This window comes from Sphaeramia orbicularis, chromosome 10 (genome assembly GCF_902148855.1).
Source record: "Sphaeramia orbicularis chromosome 10, fSphaOr1.1, whole genome shotgun sequence".
NCBI classification, from domain to species: domain Eukaryota; kingdom Metazoa; phylum Chordata; class Actinopteri; order Kurtiformes; family Apogonidae; genus Sphaeramia; species Sphaeramia orbicularis.
Window position 1 is genome coordinate 29,559,419 of NC_043966.1, and position 16,304 is coordinate 29,575,722.

General features: G+C 38.6%; 1 protein-coding gene across 2 annotated transcripts; it reads left to right on the forward strand.

Annotated features, from left to right (window-relative positions):
* Window positions 1-142: 142 nt before the first annotated feature.
* On the forward strand, window positions 143-13,868 carry csf1ra (colony stimulating factor 1 receptor, a). Of its 2 annotated transcripts, none has more exons than XM_030144996.1 (22): window positions 143-450; window positions 799-868; window positions 2,301-2,588; window positions 3,260-3,547; window positions 3,649-3,785; window positions 4,115-4,280; window positions 4,363-4,564; window positions 4,972-5,087; window positions 5,216-5,327; window positions 5,412-5,611; window positions 6,799-6,890; window positions 7,013-7,139; window positions 7,545-7,649; window positions 7,814-7,924; window positions 8,375-8,531; window positions 8,616-8,698; window positions 8,817-8,920; window positions 9,264-9,386; window positions 9,697-9,808; window positions 9,940-10,039; window positions 11,982-12,093; window positions 12,443-12,589. In XM_030144996.1, exons 2-22 carry the CDS (start codon window positions 817-819, stop codon window positions 12,587-12,589), a joined length of 2,934 nt encoding a protein of 977 aa, XP_030000856.1. In that variant the 5' UTR covers window positions 143-450; window positions 799-816. The 2 variants fall into 2 exon arrangements, with proteins under 2 accessions (XP_030000856.1, XP_030000855.1); XM_030144995.1 differs by having other exon boundaries at window positions 144-450; window positions 758-868; window positions 12,443-13,868.
* The last annotated feature ends 2,436 nt before the right edge of the window (window positions 13,869-16,304 follow it).

The window sequence follows — 16,304 nt, forward strand, 5'->3', positions numbered from 1 at the left end:
CTTCTGTCTTTAAGCATGTTCATATCTCTCAGTGCATGTCTCTGATTCTTGGGTCAGATTTGTAAGAGTCCTTTGACCCCCCCCCCTCCTCCTCCCGGCTGTGCACTTCCCCAGTTAGAAAAGCCTGGCAGCCATGGTTCAGCAGTGATAGAGGTGATTAGTCTCACCTCCACGGATGTCCAGAGAGAATTCAGCCTTTCTGTGGCAAATTGGCACTGGCTCATTAATTTCTTGATGTGCTGATCCGCCTCCCTACACACTGGTCCCTCCACCCTCCACTTACTCCCTCAAAGATTTCATGTTTGCTGGTGACTTCTGTGGCTGAGAGACTGTAAACAAGCAGAAGGGAGAAGAGGGGCAGAGGAAAACACAAGGGAGAAAAGGGACTCTCATGACAGTTTTGAATGTTGGAAACATTTTAAGACACTGGTAAACTAAGGACATCTGCAGGTGAGTGAGCTTTAAAAACACAGATGGTGCACCCATTTGGATTATTCTTTTGAATGGTGAAATGCAAAGTTAATTTACTATAATTTGTTAATAGTCTTATGATATAGTCTTATGATCTTCTCTGTTTTTCTGTTTCCTTTTTGATTCTTCTACAACAACATGAGCATTGTAGTGGAATGAACTGTTGCTGATTTTATATTTAGGGTCAAAGCTGCGCTGACCAGTCAGAAAGGAGAAGTAGTAATAAGAGGAATGGATAATAGCACAACTACTGTGGTGGTTGTCTCATTTGTGTCTCATGTGGCAGAGATCAGGAGGAGATCTTGTTTTTGTGCATAATAACTGCAGGATCAGAGGTGATCCAAGATGCAGACCTTCCTCGTTCTGATGCTTTGGATTGTGGCCTCAGCTGCTTCAGGTAACACCAGTCAAACCCTTTTGACAACTTCTACTAAATGAAATATGAGCTAAATGGAAAAAAAATAGTACAAGTGAGAGATAAACACTGAGTATAGTGAAAATAATTAAAAATATACAATGTTTGGATGGAGTCAATATATATCAATGTAACAGCTCTTTACAATTTGTACATTTTAGACTAGATGACACATAACATTATGAATTAAAAGTCTAAACCTATAATGCAGTATTTCTCCCTATATTTGTCGCACCACAGCTAACCAATCATTTATGTATTCCTAAACAAAACGTTGTTTATGCAACTTCTGGGGTTTGATGCTGGGTTTTGTACACTTTGTGGGATAATCTCACAGTTCAATGCAGAGGAGCTTCATGACCCCTCTCTGAAATCTCACCCTCTGTTGTTTTTAATAGGCAGAACAGCAATCTGCTGCATCATGAGTTGTTTTGGGACACTCTTGTGATTCTTTCTTCCTTTTTACACTTTAACTTGGCACCAAACATACATAGGTATCACCCACCGGCCATCTAATTGCAATTTCATGTATATACATTTGAGAACATAACAACGTCTGTTTGGTTTATTAATGGTTGAATGAATTAGCTTTGCTTTCTGGTGAATTACAGGATGGACTGAAATTGGGGTCATTTTTGGGTTGGATGAATAGTTCATTGAGAGGAGGCGTTGGGAAAGGGCAGCTTTTGAATGTGGTTCTTAATAGGCACAAAAGTAAAGTGCTGATTGACTTGAAAATACATTTCATTTCTAGTCTCTCTACATATCTGCTGTTGTTAATACAAAAAACTGCTGAACATGGAATCTCAGTTCTGCTTCAAGGTTCAGAACATACTGTCTGAACACTGAAAACCCTTATAACCCTAACTGAAAAACCAATAGAAACAGAAAGCTGCAGTGTCAATGATACTTTAAAGAAGTCCTAAACAAACTCGAGATTCACTAGGCTTTAAATTTGTAAAGTAGTCAGAAAGAACTGTTCCCTGTTATCATAAATTACCTCTTCATTCCCTTAAGAAGAAACATTTCGTATCTTAAAGTGGAAGAAAAAAAACTTTTAGTATAACATTTTAAAGTGTACAGTTCATTCCCTCATTTCAATTATAGGGTAATTGTGTTTACAGTAACAGGAAGAGACTGGAAGTTTTCTATTGCAAGGAGCTAAAAAGCAGAACTGAGGCGGATTGAAGGATGTTATTCAGATGCAGGTCTTCAATCTGTTTCCTCAATTTAATGAATGGCCACTAAACTCAGTCTAAATTCTGGACCAGATGAGTTAAACTGTAATAACTGAAACAAAACTTTTCAAGACACAACTACTGAAAGACTTGCAGAACAACTTTTTGGATCTTTCGGCACAACATTGTACTTTCAGTCAATTAATGCATTAATTCATATGTTTATTCCATCTCAGTGCAATGGAGGCGTCCAGTGATTAAGTTCAACTCCAAAGTACTGGTGACTCCTGAGGTGGTGGTTAAATCTGGGACACCTCTGGATCTGAGGTGTGAGGGTGACGGGCCGGTGAACTGGAGAACGAGGCTCGCCAAACACAGACGGTACATATCCAAAGGCAACGGGAACATCCGCTCTTTAAAAGTGGAGCGTCCTTCTGCAGAGTTCACCGGGACGTACCACTGTTACTACACCTCTGGACAACATCAGCGAGAACTGACCTCCTCAGTGCATGTGTATGTGAAAGGTGAGTCTGAGCCCTGCTGGTCTGGTTGCAGAAATGTAGGACACCTATTTCTTATCTTTAACCCTTTCATGCATTAATTATGAGAACCTTAGTTAAGATTTTTTTCTTGAGTGTTTTTATTCCTCCATAGGCATGAATAAAACAATGTGATCAAGTTTTTTTTTTTTTTTTCATAGAGTTACAAAAATGTCCATGCATTTAATTTTTTAAGTAAAGAAATGTGTTTAAAACCCAATATCAGAAAGTGATATGAAAACAATGAAATAAAATAAAATCTGATGTTTTCTCACATTTTAACATATTCTAATGCTAGGTATTACTCTTTTCATGGAGATAATATGCAAAAAAAAAAAACAAAACAACTTTTTTTTCTAACAGATAACAATTGATTTCCATTCAAACATGTTAGTGCAGATCAGGTTTATCTAGAACAGTACAGTTACAGTAATGGTCTGAATGTCAGTGTATTATTATGGCATGGTGCATAAGTGTCCACTGTGTTGGCTGATAACAGAGAACAGCTGGAGAAGAACTGTCCACTGGAGTGACCACTATGCATGAAAGGGTTAAGTGTAGATGTTTATGGCTATGAATGATCTTTAGATTCAGTATTCTCCTCAGTGTTACATGTTTTAATATCTTCTCTCTATGTGTTTTTCTTACTTCACCAGATCCAAACCGTGTTTTCTGGACCAGCAGCACATCTCTACGAGTGGTAAAAAAGGAGGGTGAGGACTTCATGTTGCCCTGTTTGCTGACAGACCCAGAAGCCACAGACCTGGGCCTCCGCATGGACAACGGTACCAGTATCCCCCCAGGGATGAACTTCACCGTATACCGGCACCGTGGGATTCTCATCCAGAGCCTCCACCCCAATTTCAATGCTGACTACGTCTGCACCGCCAAAGTCAAGGGACTGGAGAAGACATCTAGGGCCTTTTCCATCAACGTCATTCAGAGTGAGACCACTTGACTCTTAAGAATAAAAGCTTTCACAGAGTAATATAAGGTGAAATATGCACAAAGGTCAACACTTATATATGATCCTCTCCTGCTTTAGAACTTCGTTTCCCTCCATATGTCTTCCTGGAGACTGATGAATATGTGCGCATTGTTGGAGAGGAACTCAAGATCCGCTGTACTACACACAATCCCAACTTCAACTACAATGTCACATGGAAATACACCACCAAATCGGTCAGCACCAGACTGTCTAGGGCCACTTTTCAAAGCGTTATATCCTCTTTAGACCCAGCAATACATTTGTGTCCTCTGTAGGGGGCAAGACTTTCACAGCTTTACTTAAAAAAAACATACTGTACACTGCAAAGGACATTCCATTTTTTTTTTTTTTTTTTTTTTTAAATTATCTGAAAAAAGTGTTGCATTATGCTTAAAAAGCATTTTAACTTTCCTGGGTCTTAAGAGGATATGTAGTTGTAGATATAGCGGTATACTTTTCATAGTTTTATGCAAACTTTTCACACTCATGACTTTAACCAGCATGTTTTTATTTTTGTCCTCAGAAGCCAACAATTGAGGAGAGGGTTCGCTCTAGTGGGGAGAATCGCCTGGACATAGAGAGCATACTGACCATTTCAGCTGTGGACCCCACAGACACTGGGAACATTTCCTGTGTGGGCACCAACGAAGCAGGGGTGAACAGTTCAACCACATACCTGCTGGTTGTAGGTAAGAACCAAAGACAGTAATACCACTTTGACTCCTTAGGATTGGACACTGTGCAGATGTTTCTCTTCATCCTTGTGAACAGACAAACCCTACATCAGGCTGATACCTCAGCTCTCCCCTAAACTGGCCCACAAGGGTCTGTCAGTTGAGGTGAACGAAGGGGAAGATCTTGAGTTGAGTGTGGTCATCGAGGCGTACCCCCACATCACTGAGCATAGATGGTACACCCCGACATCTCCCAACCCTTCAACACAGGACCACAACTTCATCCGATACAACAACAGGTAGAGTACCAGGGTATATAACTAACAGCAAGTGAACGCTCCATCTTTACGCTTCTTTATATCTTATATTGAGGAAACTGCAAAGGCTACACTTAAAAGACAAACAACAAATGTACTACAGGAAGGAGAAGCTACTCTGGATTTGGAATATGCTGTGTTTGCATTTGGGGTGAATCTGACAGGAGCATTAAGGTCATTATATCCCCTCAGGTCATGAAACTTCTGCTAGAAGGAAGAGTTCTTGTTTTTTTTTCTTGACAAAGATGGAGATGATACATAGGAACCGTCTGAATTGAAACCGCAACATTAGTCACTTCTGGTTTTACAGATATTTCTCTTTTTAAAATCATAGATTTTTTTCCCCTCAGTTTAAGGAAGTATTTTTTGTGCTTATTTTTTGTCCTTAGATACCTTGCTAGTCTGCAGCTGAAAAGAATGAATGCCCAGGAGCAGGGCCAGTACACTTTCTATGCCAAGAGTGACTTGGCCAATGAAACCATCACATTTGAAGTCCAAATGTATCGTAAGTGACAGATTGAACTCATCTAAAAGCAGTAAACATACTAATAGCATCATATTGTTGCATGAATAAGTTCTCCAGCCAAGCACAGCCCTTATGTAACTCTCAAAGTCTTTTTTTGTCACTGGCAGAGCGGCCTGTTGCAGTAGTGAGGTGGGAAAACATAACCACACTCACCTGCACATCTTTTGGATACCCAGCTCCTAGAATCATCTGGTACCAGTGCTTTGGAATCAGACAGACGTATGTATCGCCAACAGTGAAGTGAAGGTGTTTTAGGGACGTTTGCTGCTTTGCTTTAACTGTGCATGTTTTACACTTGAGCAGGTGCAAGGAAAACAACACAGGCATGCAGATGGCCATCCCACTGCAGGCTGCCACTGTGGAGGTCCAGAGGGAGGAGTACGGGGCCGTGGAGGTGGAGAGTGTTCTCACTGTGGGGCCTTCAAGCCGGAGGATGACAGTCGAGTGTGTGGCGTTTAACCTTGTTGGCATCAGCAGTGACACTTTTGCCATGGAGGTGTCTGGTGAGATCATTTGATTATTGGTTCATTAACTCTTTAAAACCTGACGTGTCATCGCTGACACACACTGCGTATATGCAGTTTGGATGGCTGTAACTCTTTCACTGTTTGTACAATTAGAAAAATGCTAATGGTTTCTGAAACCTGAGACGTTGCGCTTTATAGGTTTTATTGGGTCATTATGGTAATTTCCCACATGCCTTTACTAGAAGCTGCAAAAGAAGCCATTTTAGCAATATTATAACATGCAGTACTAAGTAAATTATTGCTAGATTTTTAAAGTCCTGGAAAAAAAAAACTGCTCTGGAAAAATGGGCAAACTGACTCACTCGCAGCATATTTTCTAACCTTTTAGTTTTATTTTAGGCTTAGGGTTTAAAAGGTTAAAGATGTGATGGCAGATGTCTGGAACACCGCAGTAGAATGATTCATTCTCTCTTAGTTTTATATTAATGAGCTGATTAAGAAACTAAATTTCCCCAGGGGATCAATAAAGTTCATCTGTATCTGTATCGGTTATTGTATTTATCACTGTAGAGTTGTACAGTCACATGAACGATGCTCAAGATTAAATCTAATGTGTAGCTCATCTGTCCACGGTCAGCTATCTTCCGAAGGAGGCTGAAAGTTATGAAACTGTATGACTGGCTGAATTATTTATTTATTTATTTTCAACATACTTTTTGTTAGGTTTTCTTTTTTATCTGTACAATACAATGTACGTGTTCAGATACAGTTCAGCAAGTTTCCCTTCCTCCCTCCCAGCTGCACGTGCACCTCCTTAAACCTCCACAGGCAACACAGGATAGAAACCAAAGAAAACAACAACAATCACTGTAAATAAATAATGCCCACTCCAGAATACAAAGTCACAGGTACAAATCCCAGTCAGAAACAGGATGATAGCACCTTAATATACAACATGAGGTTATGCATGACCAGTAAGTATTATTGCAGCAATAAATGTAACATAGGTTCCCATCTTTTAGTATAGGTGGTTTTCTGAAGCCTTAGTGAGAATGTGATCTGCTCTATTTAATAAATATTCCAAACTTTTTGAAATGACTGGCTGTTTTAACATAAAACTAAACACAGGTCCACATTATTAAATATCTTTGGAGGATTAGGAAGTATCCCCAGTCAGTCCAAATGTGTTTCATTTGTATTGATACTTTCCTCTGCTTGGACAGACAAACTCTTTAGTTCCACTCTGATGGGAGCAGCGGGCGTCTTGGCCATTCTCCTTGTGCTGTTGGTTTTTCTATTTTACAAATACAAGCAAGTAAGTTATTTACATGTGCAAAACAAAATACTGACGAGGCTTTTAATTATTTAGAAATACGGGTCACGTACATATAGTGTTTGTGTTGATTTTGTGCAATTTTCTCCACTTTTCATTTTCAGAAACCAAGATACGAGATCCGTTGGAAGATCATTGAAGCAAGAGATGGGAACAATTACACCTTCATTGACCCCACTCAGCTGCCGTACAATGAGAAGTGGGAATTTCCACGGGATAAGCTCAGACTAGGTTTGAAACATCTTTACCTCCACCGTAGACATTATATGACTGACTATGCACAGACTTTCATCACATTTTAGAACAGATCCATGGTAGGAGGCAAATCCTGGGATAGTTTTTTTTTTACTGTCTTTAACAATGAAGAGTGATCACCATGGAAACCAAAAGGAAAATAAGAGTTAAGACATTTGTTACCATAGTTACAGTCATTTAAACTTCCAGTGGCACCAACTTAGAGAGAGAAAAAATATATAGTTTGTGGTTTGTTTAATAATATTATGTCCTTATTGTTTTCCAGTTATCTTATGTTTAATGCAGCAGAAAAATGTTATAGGATAAATTAAAGCTTAGAAATGAATACTATGGTTCAGATCACACTCTTAACCCTTTATGATTGTTTCATTTTCTGAGCAGGAAAGATCCTCGGTGCTGGTGCTTTTGGAAAGGTTGTTGAGGCCACAGCCTACGGTCTGAGAAAGGAGGACACTGTGATGCGTGTGGCTGTAAAAATGTTAAAAGGTAACTCGAGATACAACTTAACAGAGAGAGAACTGTGCATACGAACCAGAAAATGCTCCACATAATGTGAAAAATGTGTCTCAGATGGCCTCCTTAAAGAATCCTAAAACACAGTCAGATGATCAGATGATATTATGGTAAATATATGTTGTGAACTTCTGCAGTCAGTGCCCATTCAGATGAGAGGGAAGCTCTAATGTCTGAACTGAAGATCCTGAGTCACCTTGGACACCACACGAACATTGTCAATCTACTTGGAGCCTGCACATATGGAGGTGGGAGAAAAAGTCTAAAACGAGTATTAGAGATTATAATTAAACCAAGTAATAAACATGCAATTACAGTTGTGGAAAAAATGATTAGACCACCCCTTGTTTTCTTCAATTTCTTGTTCGTTTTAATGCCTGGTACAACTAATGATGCATTTGTTCAGACAAATATAATGATAACAACAAAAATAGCTCATAAGAGTTTAATTTAAGAGCTAATATCTAGTCATTTTCCATGTTTTCTTGATAATAACCAAAATCACTTCATTTCTTACATCAATAGCTATGGCATTGTACTGCCAAAAACAGTGCTTTTAGGCATTCCATGTTTTCTTTTCTGTCTGTTTTAGTCATGATACACACAAGAGTTAGTATTTGATTGCATAACCATTGTTTTCGATGACTTTTGATGGTCTAACAATTTTTCTGTATTTTCTTGATGATGTGTTTCCTCAGGGCCATTGCTTGTGATCACAGAGTACTGCAGTCTCGGTGACCTCCTGAACTTCCTTCGCCAGAAAGCTGAGACATTTGTCAGTTTTGTCATGAACATCCCTGAAATGATGGAGAATGATTACAAGAACATCTGCATTCAGAAGCAGTTCATTAGAAGGTACATGCAGGTTTCTGAAAACAGTAGCTTTGGGCACTTCCAGTAGTCTGTCACATCCCTGTCTGTTTCCTTTCTCTCCAACAGTGACAGCGGCATCTCCAGTGCATCCTCGAGCAGCTACTTAGAGATGAGACCCAGCCAGCCGCCAAACACACAGACGCCTCAAGGTGAAACGCTTCCCGCGTTGTACAACTTCAATCTCCACTGAAACACACAGTCAGCATGCTGATCATGAGTCTATATATTTGCTGACTTACTGAGACACATCCCCTCCTTCTTGTTTAGACCCACTGTGTGAGGAGAGTGGAGACTGGCTGCTCGACATTGATGATTTGCTGAGGTTTTCCTACCAGGTGGCTCAAGGTTTGGAGTTTCTTGCTGCTAAAAATGTGAGTATTACCACAGAATGGATGGAAATATAACTACCAAAAATGGGAAAATTGCTGATTTTCTGTTCCTAAAAAAGGGCTTTACCCACTTATGGAACAAAATCTCCACTGTTTTTTTTTTTTTTTTTTTTAAAAAAAGCAACTTTCGTGTGGAAAAAGTATTACTATTTATAAAGTTAGATTAATTAAGGGTATAAAATCTGTGGTGTGGTGATGATGGGAATTTTTCAGGGCATTATTTATATTCAATGGCGTCATACTTTGAGCTGTGTATGACCATAAATACTGTGAGACATCATGTTCAGTTTTATATGCTTATTGGTCTTTGCATGTGTGTGTCCAGTGTATTCACAGAGACGTGGCTGCCAGGAATGTCCTCTTGACTGACCACAGAGTGGCAAAGATTTGCGACTTTGGTCTCGCACGTGACATCATGAATGACTCCAACTACGTAGTGAAGGGAAATGTAAGAACATCCCCACATAAGATTAGACTACATTAGAATACAGACAGGAACTGGAGAAGCACTCAGAGAGCGCAGACCTCCACCAAGGCAGATCTGTCCCCCCCACCCCCGATCACCACCAAAATGTAATCATGTAATGTAATGTTCCTTGTGCCAGTATCAACATTTCCTGAAAATTTCATCAAAATCCATCCATAACTTTTTGAGTTATCTTGCTAACAAACAGACAAACAAACCCCGATGAAACATAACCTCCACCATCCTTGGCAGAGATAATAAAACACCTCTTGTTGTGATGTTTTGCTTGAAGGCACGTCTGCCGGTTAAGTGGATGGCTCCAGAGAGTATCTTTGACTGCGTCTACACTGTTCAGAGTGACGTCTGGTCCTATGGCATCCTCCTGTGGGAGATCTTCTCTTTAGGTCAGAGCCTAGTGATCGATGAAGATACTTCATAAGATATTTATGTTTCTATTGAATGTGACATGTCTTATCTTATCTTATCTTATCTTATCTTATCTTATCTTATCTTATCTTATCTTACTCTCTATCAGGTAAGAGCCCGTACCCCAGTATGGCTGTGGACACCAGGTTCTATAAGATGGTGAAGCGTGGTTACCAGATGTCCCAACCTGACTTCGCCCCATCTGAGATGTAAGCTTCAACAAAAATACAGCTTCACATGACCTTGATTCCACCACATTCTGAATAAAAACGGAATGTAGTGATTTACAAATGTCACACACCCATATTTTATTCATAATACAACCACAAGAGTCAATCCACTTTTTCAATAACATCCAAAGAATAGACTTTACTACCATAACCCTTGACTAAATCAGCACCTACTGTTCTTCTACTCATCAGCTGAAGTTGTAACTCATAAACAGCTGAACATGTGAATACTGAATATAACTGGACCTGCCTCCTACTGTACTTTTAATGCATTTATTTATTGGTGCATTTTAATATATGTTTCCTGTCTTATTAATGTATTGGATTATTTGTGAAATTTTCTTTCGCTTCTAGAGTGATTCTGTTTTTAGCTGCCTTTTAATATCTGATCAGGGACAACAGTTGAAAATAAACCTGTTGGCTATTGACACAACAAATAATAAATAAAAGTGACTTAAGTTAAATGTGAATAATATACTTACCCAAAACATGACATAGGTAATTATGCAATGAGGCTAATGTTATGTTTCCATTCATTAAAAAGCATTGCCCCTGCCAAATAAAGCAATGAATGCAAGTACAATATAAACAGAGCATAGAAAACATTGAATGATTGAACTGAGGGGGAAAAATTTGATAATTTTGATTCTGATGGCAGCAACATGTCTCTAGAAAAAAAAAATCGGAAAAGTAACTTGTAACTAATAAGGTTAATCGTCAACATGTCTGAAAAGAGTATCTTATAGAGGCAGAGTCTCTCAGAAGTAAAGCTAAGCAGAGGTTGAACACTGTTACAAATTTCCCAGTTCAAGATGGATTGCATTTTTTTTTTTTGTGAGTCCATTTGTAAAAAGGCATTCGGTTTTGCCAATGTTACTCCACAGAGTGTCACATGATTATCATTTGAGTTTACTGGAGTATCAAGTGACTGTCAGCTGGATTTTTGCAACAGAGTCAAAAGTTATATGAGCCTACCTGCTATAAAAATGACTGAGAACCGAGAAGGATTCACACCAGTGTCACTGTTGTACCATCGGGGTTTATTTAAGTGTCCCAGCGACAGATTAATGAACACACTTGGTCTTAAATTTGCCTTTAACTTCTCAAACAGCACTTTTCATCACAACTGAACAAAGAGTCTCTTTTTCCCACTCCAGTTCTCTACCCTATATAACATCTGAAATAACTGACACATGAGGTAAACTTATGAAGTACTTTCATTATTCCTCATGTTAACTGACTTACTTTGGGTTATTTCTTAATCCCAAACTCAAAACTTAACAGACCTGAACTCAACAAGAGGCCAAAATAAGAAAATAAAGATAGTGTTTTTGCAAAGTATCACAGAGGGGCCTAACATCTGCGTCTGCTGATTTACCATGGCTGTCACACCACCCGGAATAACTGTGCAGTGGAAGGGGACTGAATCTGAGTCAGGGCCTAATCATCTGTTGTTCTGCTGTGAGTCAGGCCTCAGTTCTGCCTGTTAGCCACATGATCGCTGTGCTAGGAAGCCATGTAACTGCTATTTCACGGCAGCAAAATGAGACTGGAGGGGCAGCGGCTCTTGTGAACGAGTCTCTCTTATAAAACTGCGTCACAACCTCCATAACCCTTTACTTATTTGTGTCATTTGGCTTTATCAGTTGATCCCAGCAACACAAAATTCACAACACAAGCTAGGATATCCTCCTGAGACCCAGGAAAGTAAAAGATTTGGCTTGATTCGAAACATCATAATATAACAGGTTTTTCAGATACATTTTTTTATTTTTATCCTTTGCAGTGGAAAGCATTTTTATTCTTTCCCCTACAGAGGACAAAAATGCATTGCTGCATCTCAATATACATGGTATACATGTGTTTTAGGGTAAGAAAAACCTGATGCATCTACTGTATGTCTGACACTTTTTTCTTCCAGTTACATGATCATGAAGATGTGCTGGAATCTAGAGCCAACAGAGCGCCCGACATTCAGCAAAATCAGCCAGATGATAGAAAGACTACTGGGTGACCAGCCTGAGCAGGAGCAGGTGAGCGCTGTGGTCCGGTTTGATCAAAAACTGTCCTGGGATATGTGAAGCATAAGCAGAGTTGTCCTCAGGAAACCCTCATTTCCACTTGATTCACCTACAGAGACAATCTATTTAGCTGTGGTGTCAAACCACTTAAATAAATTGGATTTTCAGTTTTAGAACAAATCTTATTTGTTTGCTGTTCCTGAAATGCACATTTTAAAAGGTAGTACAAAAACATCTTTTTCTGCATATTGAATTAACAATAATGATGATAGAAATATTGGCTGAATGTAAGAATTCTTTCATTGTTACATTTAAGTAAGGCAGAGATTTGTCTTTCTTGATGATCCACGCCTCTCCACAGCTAATTTACCAGAATGTGCAGCAGCAGGTCACAGTGGGTGAAGTGTGTGATGAGCCCAAATGCTGCGACGGCCCCTGTGACCAGTCTTGTGACCACGAGGAAGAGGAGCAGCCCCTGATGAAGACCAACAACTACCAGTTTTGCTGAAATCCCTCATTACTGATCAATCAACCAATCAATCAGCTAATCATCAACATGCATCTGGAGAGCTGTAGTTTGTGAACTGAACCACAGCTTGTTCCACTGCCAGACAGTTGCAGAGAGTCGCCTTCACAGCTATTTTTTGCCTGTTATGCCTGTTTGCCAGACAGACTGCAGCTGCAGCAAGCATGTGACTCGCTTCTTTGGAGACCATGACTAGAAAGTGCCATGTCTAGCACTGACTTCAGACATGAAAGGAAGAAATATGTCACCACACCATGAGCATCTAGAGCTTATCCTAAAGTACGTCTTAATGGACTTGTTTTTCACTCCTTCCATCACACATATTTAGAGTAGGAGAATTTATTTGATTTATGTTTTCATGGGACTTGTATCTTCTATTGTTTATTAGTGTTCTATATTATGGTCACTTGTCATGTTTTTGTGGATTGTGTCAGCAGGTTCACTTCCTTTTCACCCCTTTATTGCATTTATTGTTTCTCAGAGGAAGAAACTTAAATGATGGGCTGCATGAGCTGATTTTGTGTTATGTTTTCTTCACAAATCACCTTTATGGAACGTCTATACAGTCTGCAAACAGTGCAAGTGTTTTTCCCTGGTTTTAATGTGGTAAATCAACTGTGGAGGAGGCAAAGAATGGCCACGTTGTTTTCCTCTCTGTGCTTTGGTCACAGCCGTATTTACTTGTGACACACTTACAGTAACTGTCGATGGTGGCAACATGTGATTGTTCCACTTCAGTCAAATTAATTAACCAGTGTTCAGTGTGATTTAGGAGCCAGGAATACAACTGCTCTGTTCAGGGAAATCTGTGGATCCGTCATGGATCAGATGAACAATGTTTCATGTTTGATAATGTGAAAGTTATTATTATTTTTGCGTGGCACAAGTTGATCTTCTCATTATATTGTAGAATTAGCTGAATGTTAGGATGTAAATGTTAGTCAGCTTACACTGCCAACTATATATGAGGATGTCGCAATAACAGATAAGCTATAAATACAGACTCAAACCTGTGTGACTTCAGGCGTTTCATATGTGCTTGCATCTGAATGAAATGTCCAGTAATGTATATATGGCAAGATGTAAATCCAGAATGATCTATATTTTCGCTGAGACATTGTGGGGTGGATAATAGTGCATTAATTTCTCATATATTTGTGGTGTGGGGTTTTTTTTTGTTCAAATGAGACAATGTTAAAACTGCACATAAATTCACTGAAAAACAGCTTAGGTGTGAATAAAGCTTTACCACAGAAACTCACGTTCAATGTAGCGATTATCTTTAATACTGAAATATAATGTATGCCTCATATATGAATAAATGTTTAATTTGGTGAAGACAGAAAACCTCGTGTCTCCTCACTTCCTATTTTTTATTGGATAAGGTCCAATCTTCGTTTCCTGTGGAGTGTTTCCCACATTGTCAACATTGCACAACTCTGAAAGCTTTGTAAGGAAGTATTCATTTCAGCGCTGAGACTATAAATGAGGTACTCCTACTTTCAGACACTTGCTTCAGCTATTTAAGGTGCTGGTAATCCTGTAGTTTTGTACAACAGTCTTTGTCCTATTGTGCATGAAGAATCCTCCACCAGTAACTCATTTGTTTACTGTTCGTTTAAGACAGATCATTTGTTAATTTATTTAATAAACAATAGCACAAATCCTTACGGGCTTCATCCTGTCCTTATCACAGATGACTTAAGTTCACTCTGCAGCACTGAGTTAAAAAATGACTGAAATGATTGTGTTTGACTGCTCTGATCATCATTAGTCTTTATGAGATAATTTATCTATAATAAAACAGCTCGGTGACATTTGCGATGATGTATTACAAGCAAAATGGATAGCACTGGGCTCAGAGAACTAATAAGTAAAATAACGCTGGTCAGTTTTTAAAATATATCACATTATGCTGCATCTGGTCCAGTCAGTGGAACTGAGTTGGATATTCACAATCCAGATGAATACACGAGGGGCTAGGGTGATAAAAGTAGAGCTGTAGGATGAAGTGCTGGTTTTACTGGTGACAAAATAGAAGAGTCAAATAATTTGTTTGTTAAAGAAATGCAGCGGGTGAAATATACGGCACTGATGAAATAGATTTGTCACATTTTCTTTCATTAATTAAATGTTATTTATTTAGTCAGAGACCTGCTAATCAGAGTCCCAGTCAGTCAGTCTGCGGCTCCAGTAGTGAACGTTTTCTCCAATGCTAACTTTTTCCTTAAGATGGCTAGCATTAGCTTGATAGCTAATCTGAGTTAATTTGACTGTTTGGGGTAAAAAAAAGAAAAAAAAAAGTTTCTTTAACCTCCTAAGACCCAGCCATGGGTTTTCTGTCCACATTTGTGGACAAGAGTTTCACAACTTTATACACACCAAAGAAAGAAAAGAAAACTTTCCATCACACAGGACATTCCATAAAAAATTTTAAAAACTGCATCTGAAAAAACTTTTGCATCATGAGGTTTCCAATATAGGCACTTATTTAACCCTTTCATGTATGAATTATGAGAACCTTAATCAAGATTTTTTTCCTGAGTGTTTTTATTCCTTTTTAGGCATAAAAAAAACAATGTGATTTTTTTTTTTTTTTTTTTTTTTTTTTTATCAATGTATTTTTCATGGCGCTACAAAAATGTCCACTCAGCTGAACACCATGTGTTTAATTTTTGAAGTAAAGAAACATGCATTTACTGACATACTGTGTGAAAACTATGAAATAAAACCATTTTTATCCTCCTGAGACCCAGCAATACATTTTTGTCCTCTGTAGGGGACAAAAGTGTGACAGTTTCACTTAAAAAATGCTGTCCATTGTAAAGGACATTCCATAAAAATAAATAAATAAAATGTATTTGAAAAAAAAACCCAAAACAAAACAAAAACTGTTGCATTATGTGGTTTCCAATCAAGATAATTGTTTAATGGAAAAAAGCTAAAATTTTCACTTTCCTGGGTCTCAGGAGGTTAATGCTGCTAATCTGATGTTTTCTCACATTTGAACATAATATAATACTAGTTATTACTCACTCAGATAATATGCAAAAAAAAAAACCTCTGTAAATTACAGTGTAATAACAATTAGCAATTGATTTAGATAAAAGAACAGGGAAGTTACAGTAATGGTATGAATGTCAGTGTATGTTGATGATGCATTAGTGTCCACTGTGTCGGCTGATATGTAACTAAAACAACAAAAACCCATGAATACACAAGAGAACAACTGGAAAATAACTGTCCACTGTAGTGACCAGTATGCATGAAAGGGTTAATAATAAAACAACAAAAAAAGCTTGTACTTTGCTGACATTTCCTGGGTCTCCTGCACTGCAAGTTTGTGGTCTGTTAATTATGTTTATGCTTCATGCGTGATAGTTTGCAAAGTAATTAAAGATTGAGACTACTGAAAAAGAACTAACATTAGCAGTGGTCATATTGGTCCACTTGCTCTTCATTCTTCCACATGAATAGTCCACCAAATTCTCCAGGAGAGACAGTGGGAGCATATGGAGGCAGGGGCATAGAATCTGCCGCAGGTGCCGCAGAATCCATGCCAGTGCCTCCATATGTGCATGTTCTCTCTCTTCTACAGACTACTATACTATGTGTAAAGACTGAAAGAAGACTCATCTGACCCATGTAATGTCTCAGTTACATTTCAAATTGCCATGCCGTGCTAACAGCGTCTCAG

Bases quoted from the DNA above. Each gene is read 5' to 3' on its own strand.
- csf1ra (XM_030144996.1), top strand. From the start codon at position 817: ATGCAGACCTTCCTCGTTCTGATGCTTTGGATTGTGGCCTCAGCTGCT. The intron at 869-2,300 runs GTAACACCAGTC...ATTCCATCTCAG, and splicing joins TGTGGCCTCAGCTGCTTCAG to TGCAATGGAGGCGTCCAGTG. The intron at 9,809-9,939 runs GTCAGAGCCTAG...ACTCTCTATCAG, and splicing joins GTGGGAGATCTTCTCTTTAG to GTAAGAGCCCGTACCCCAGT.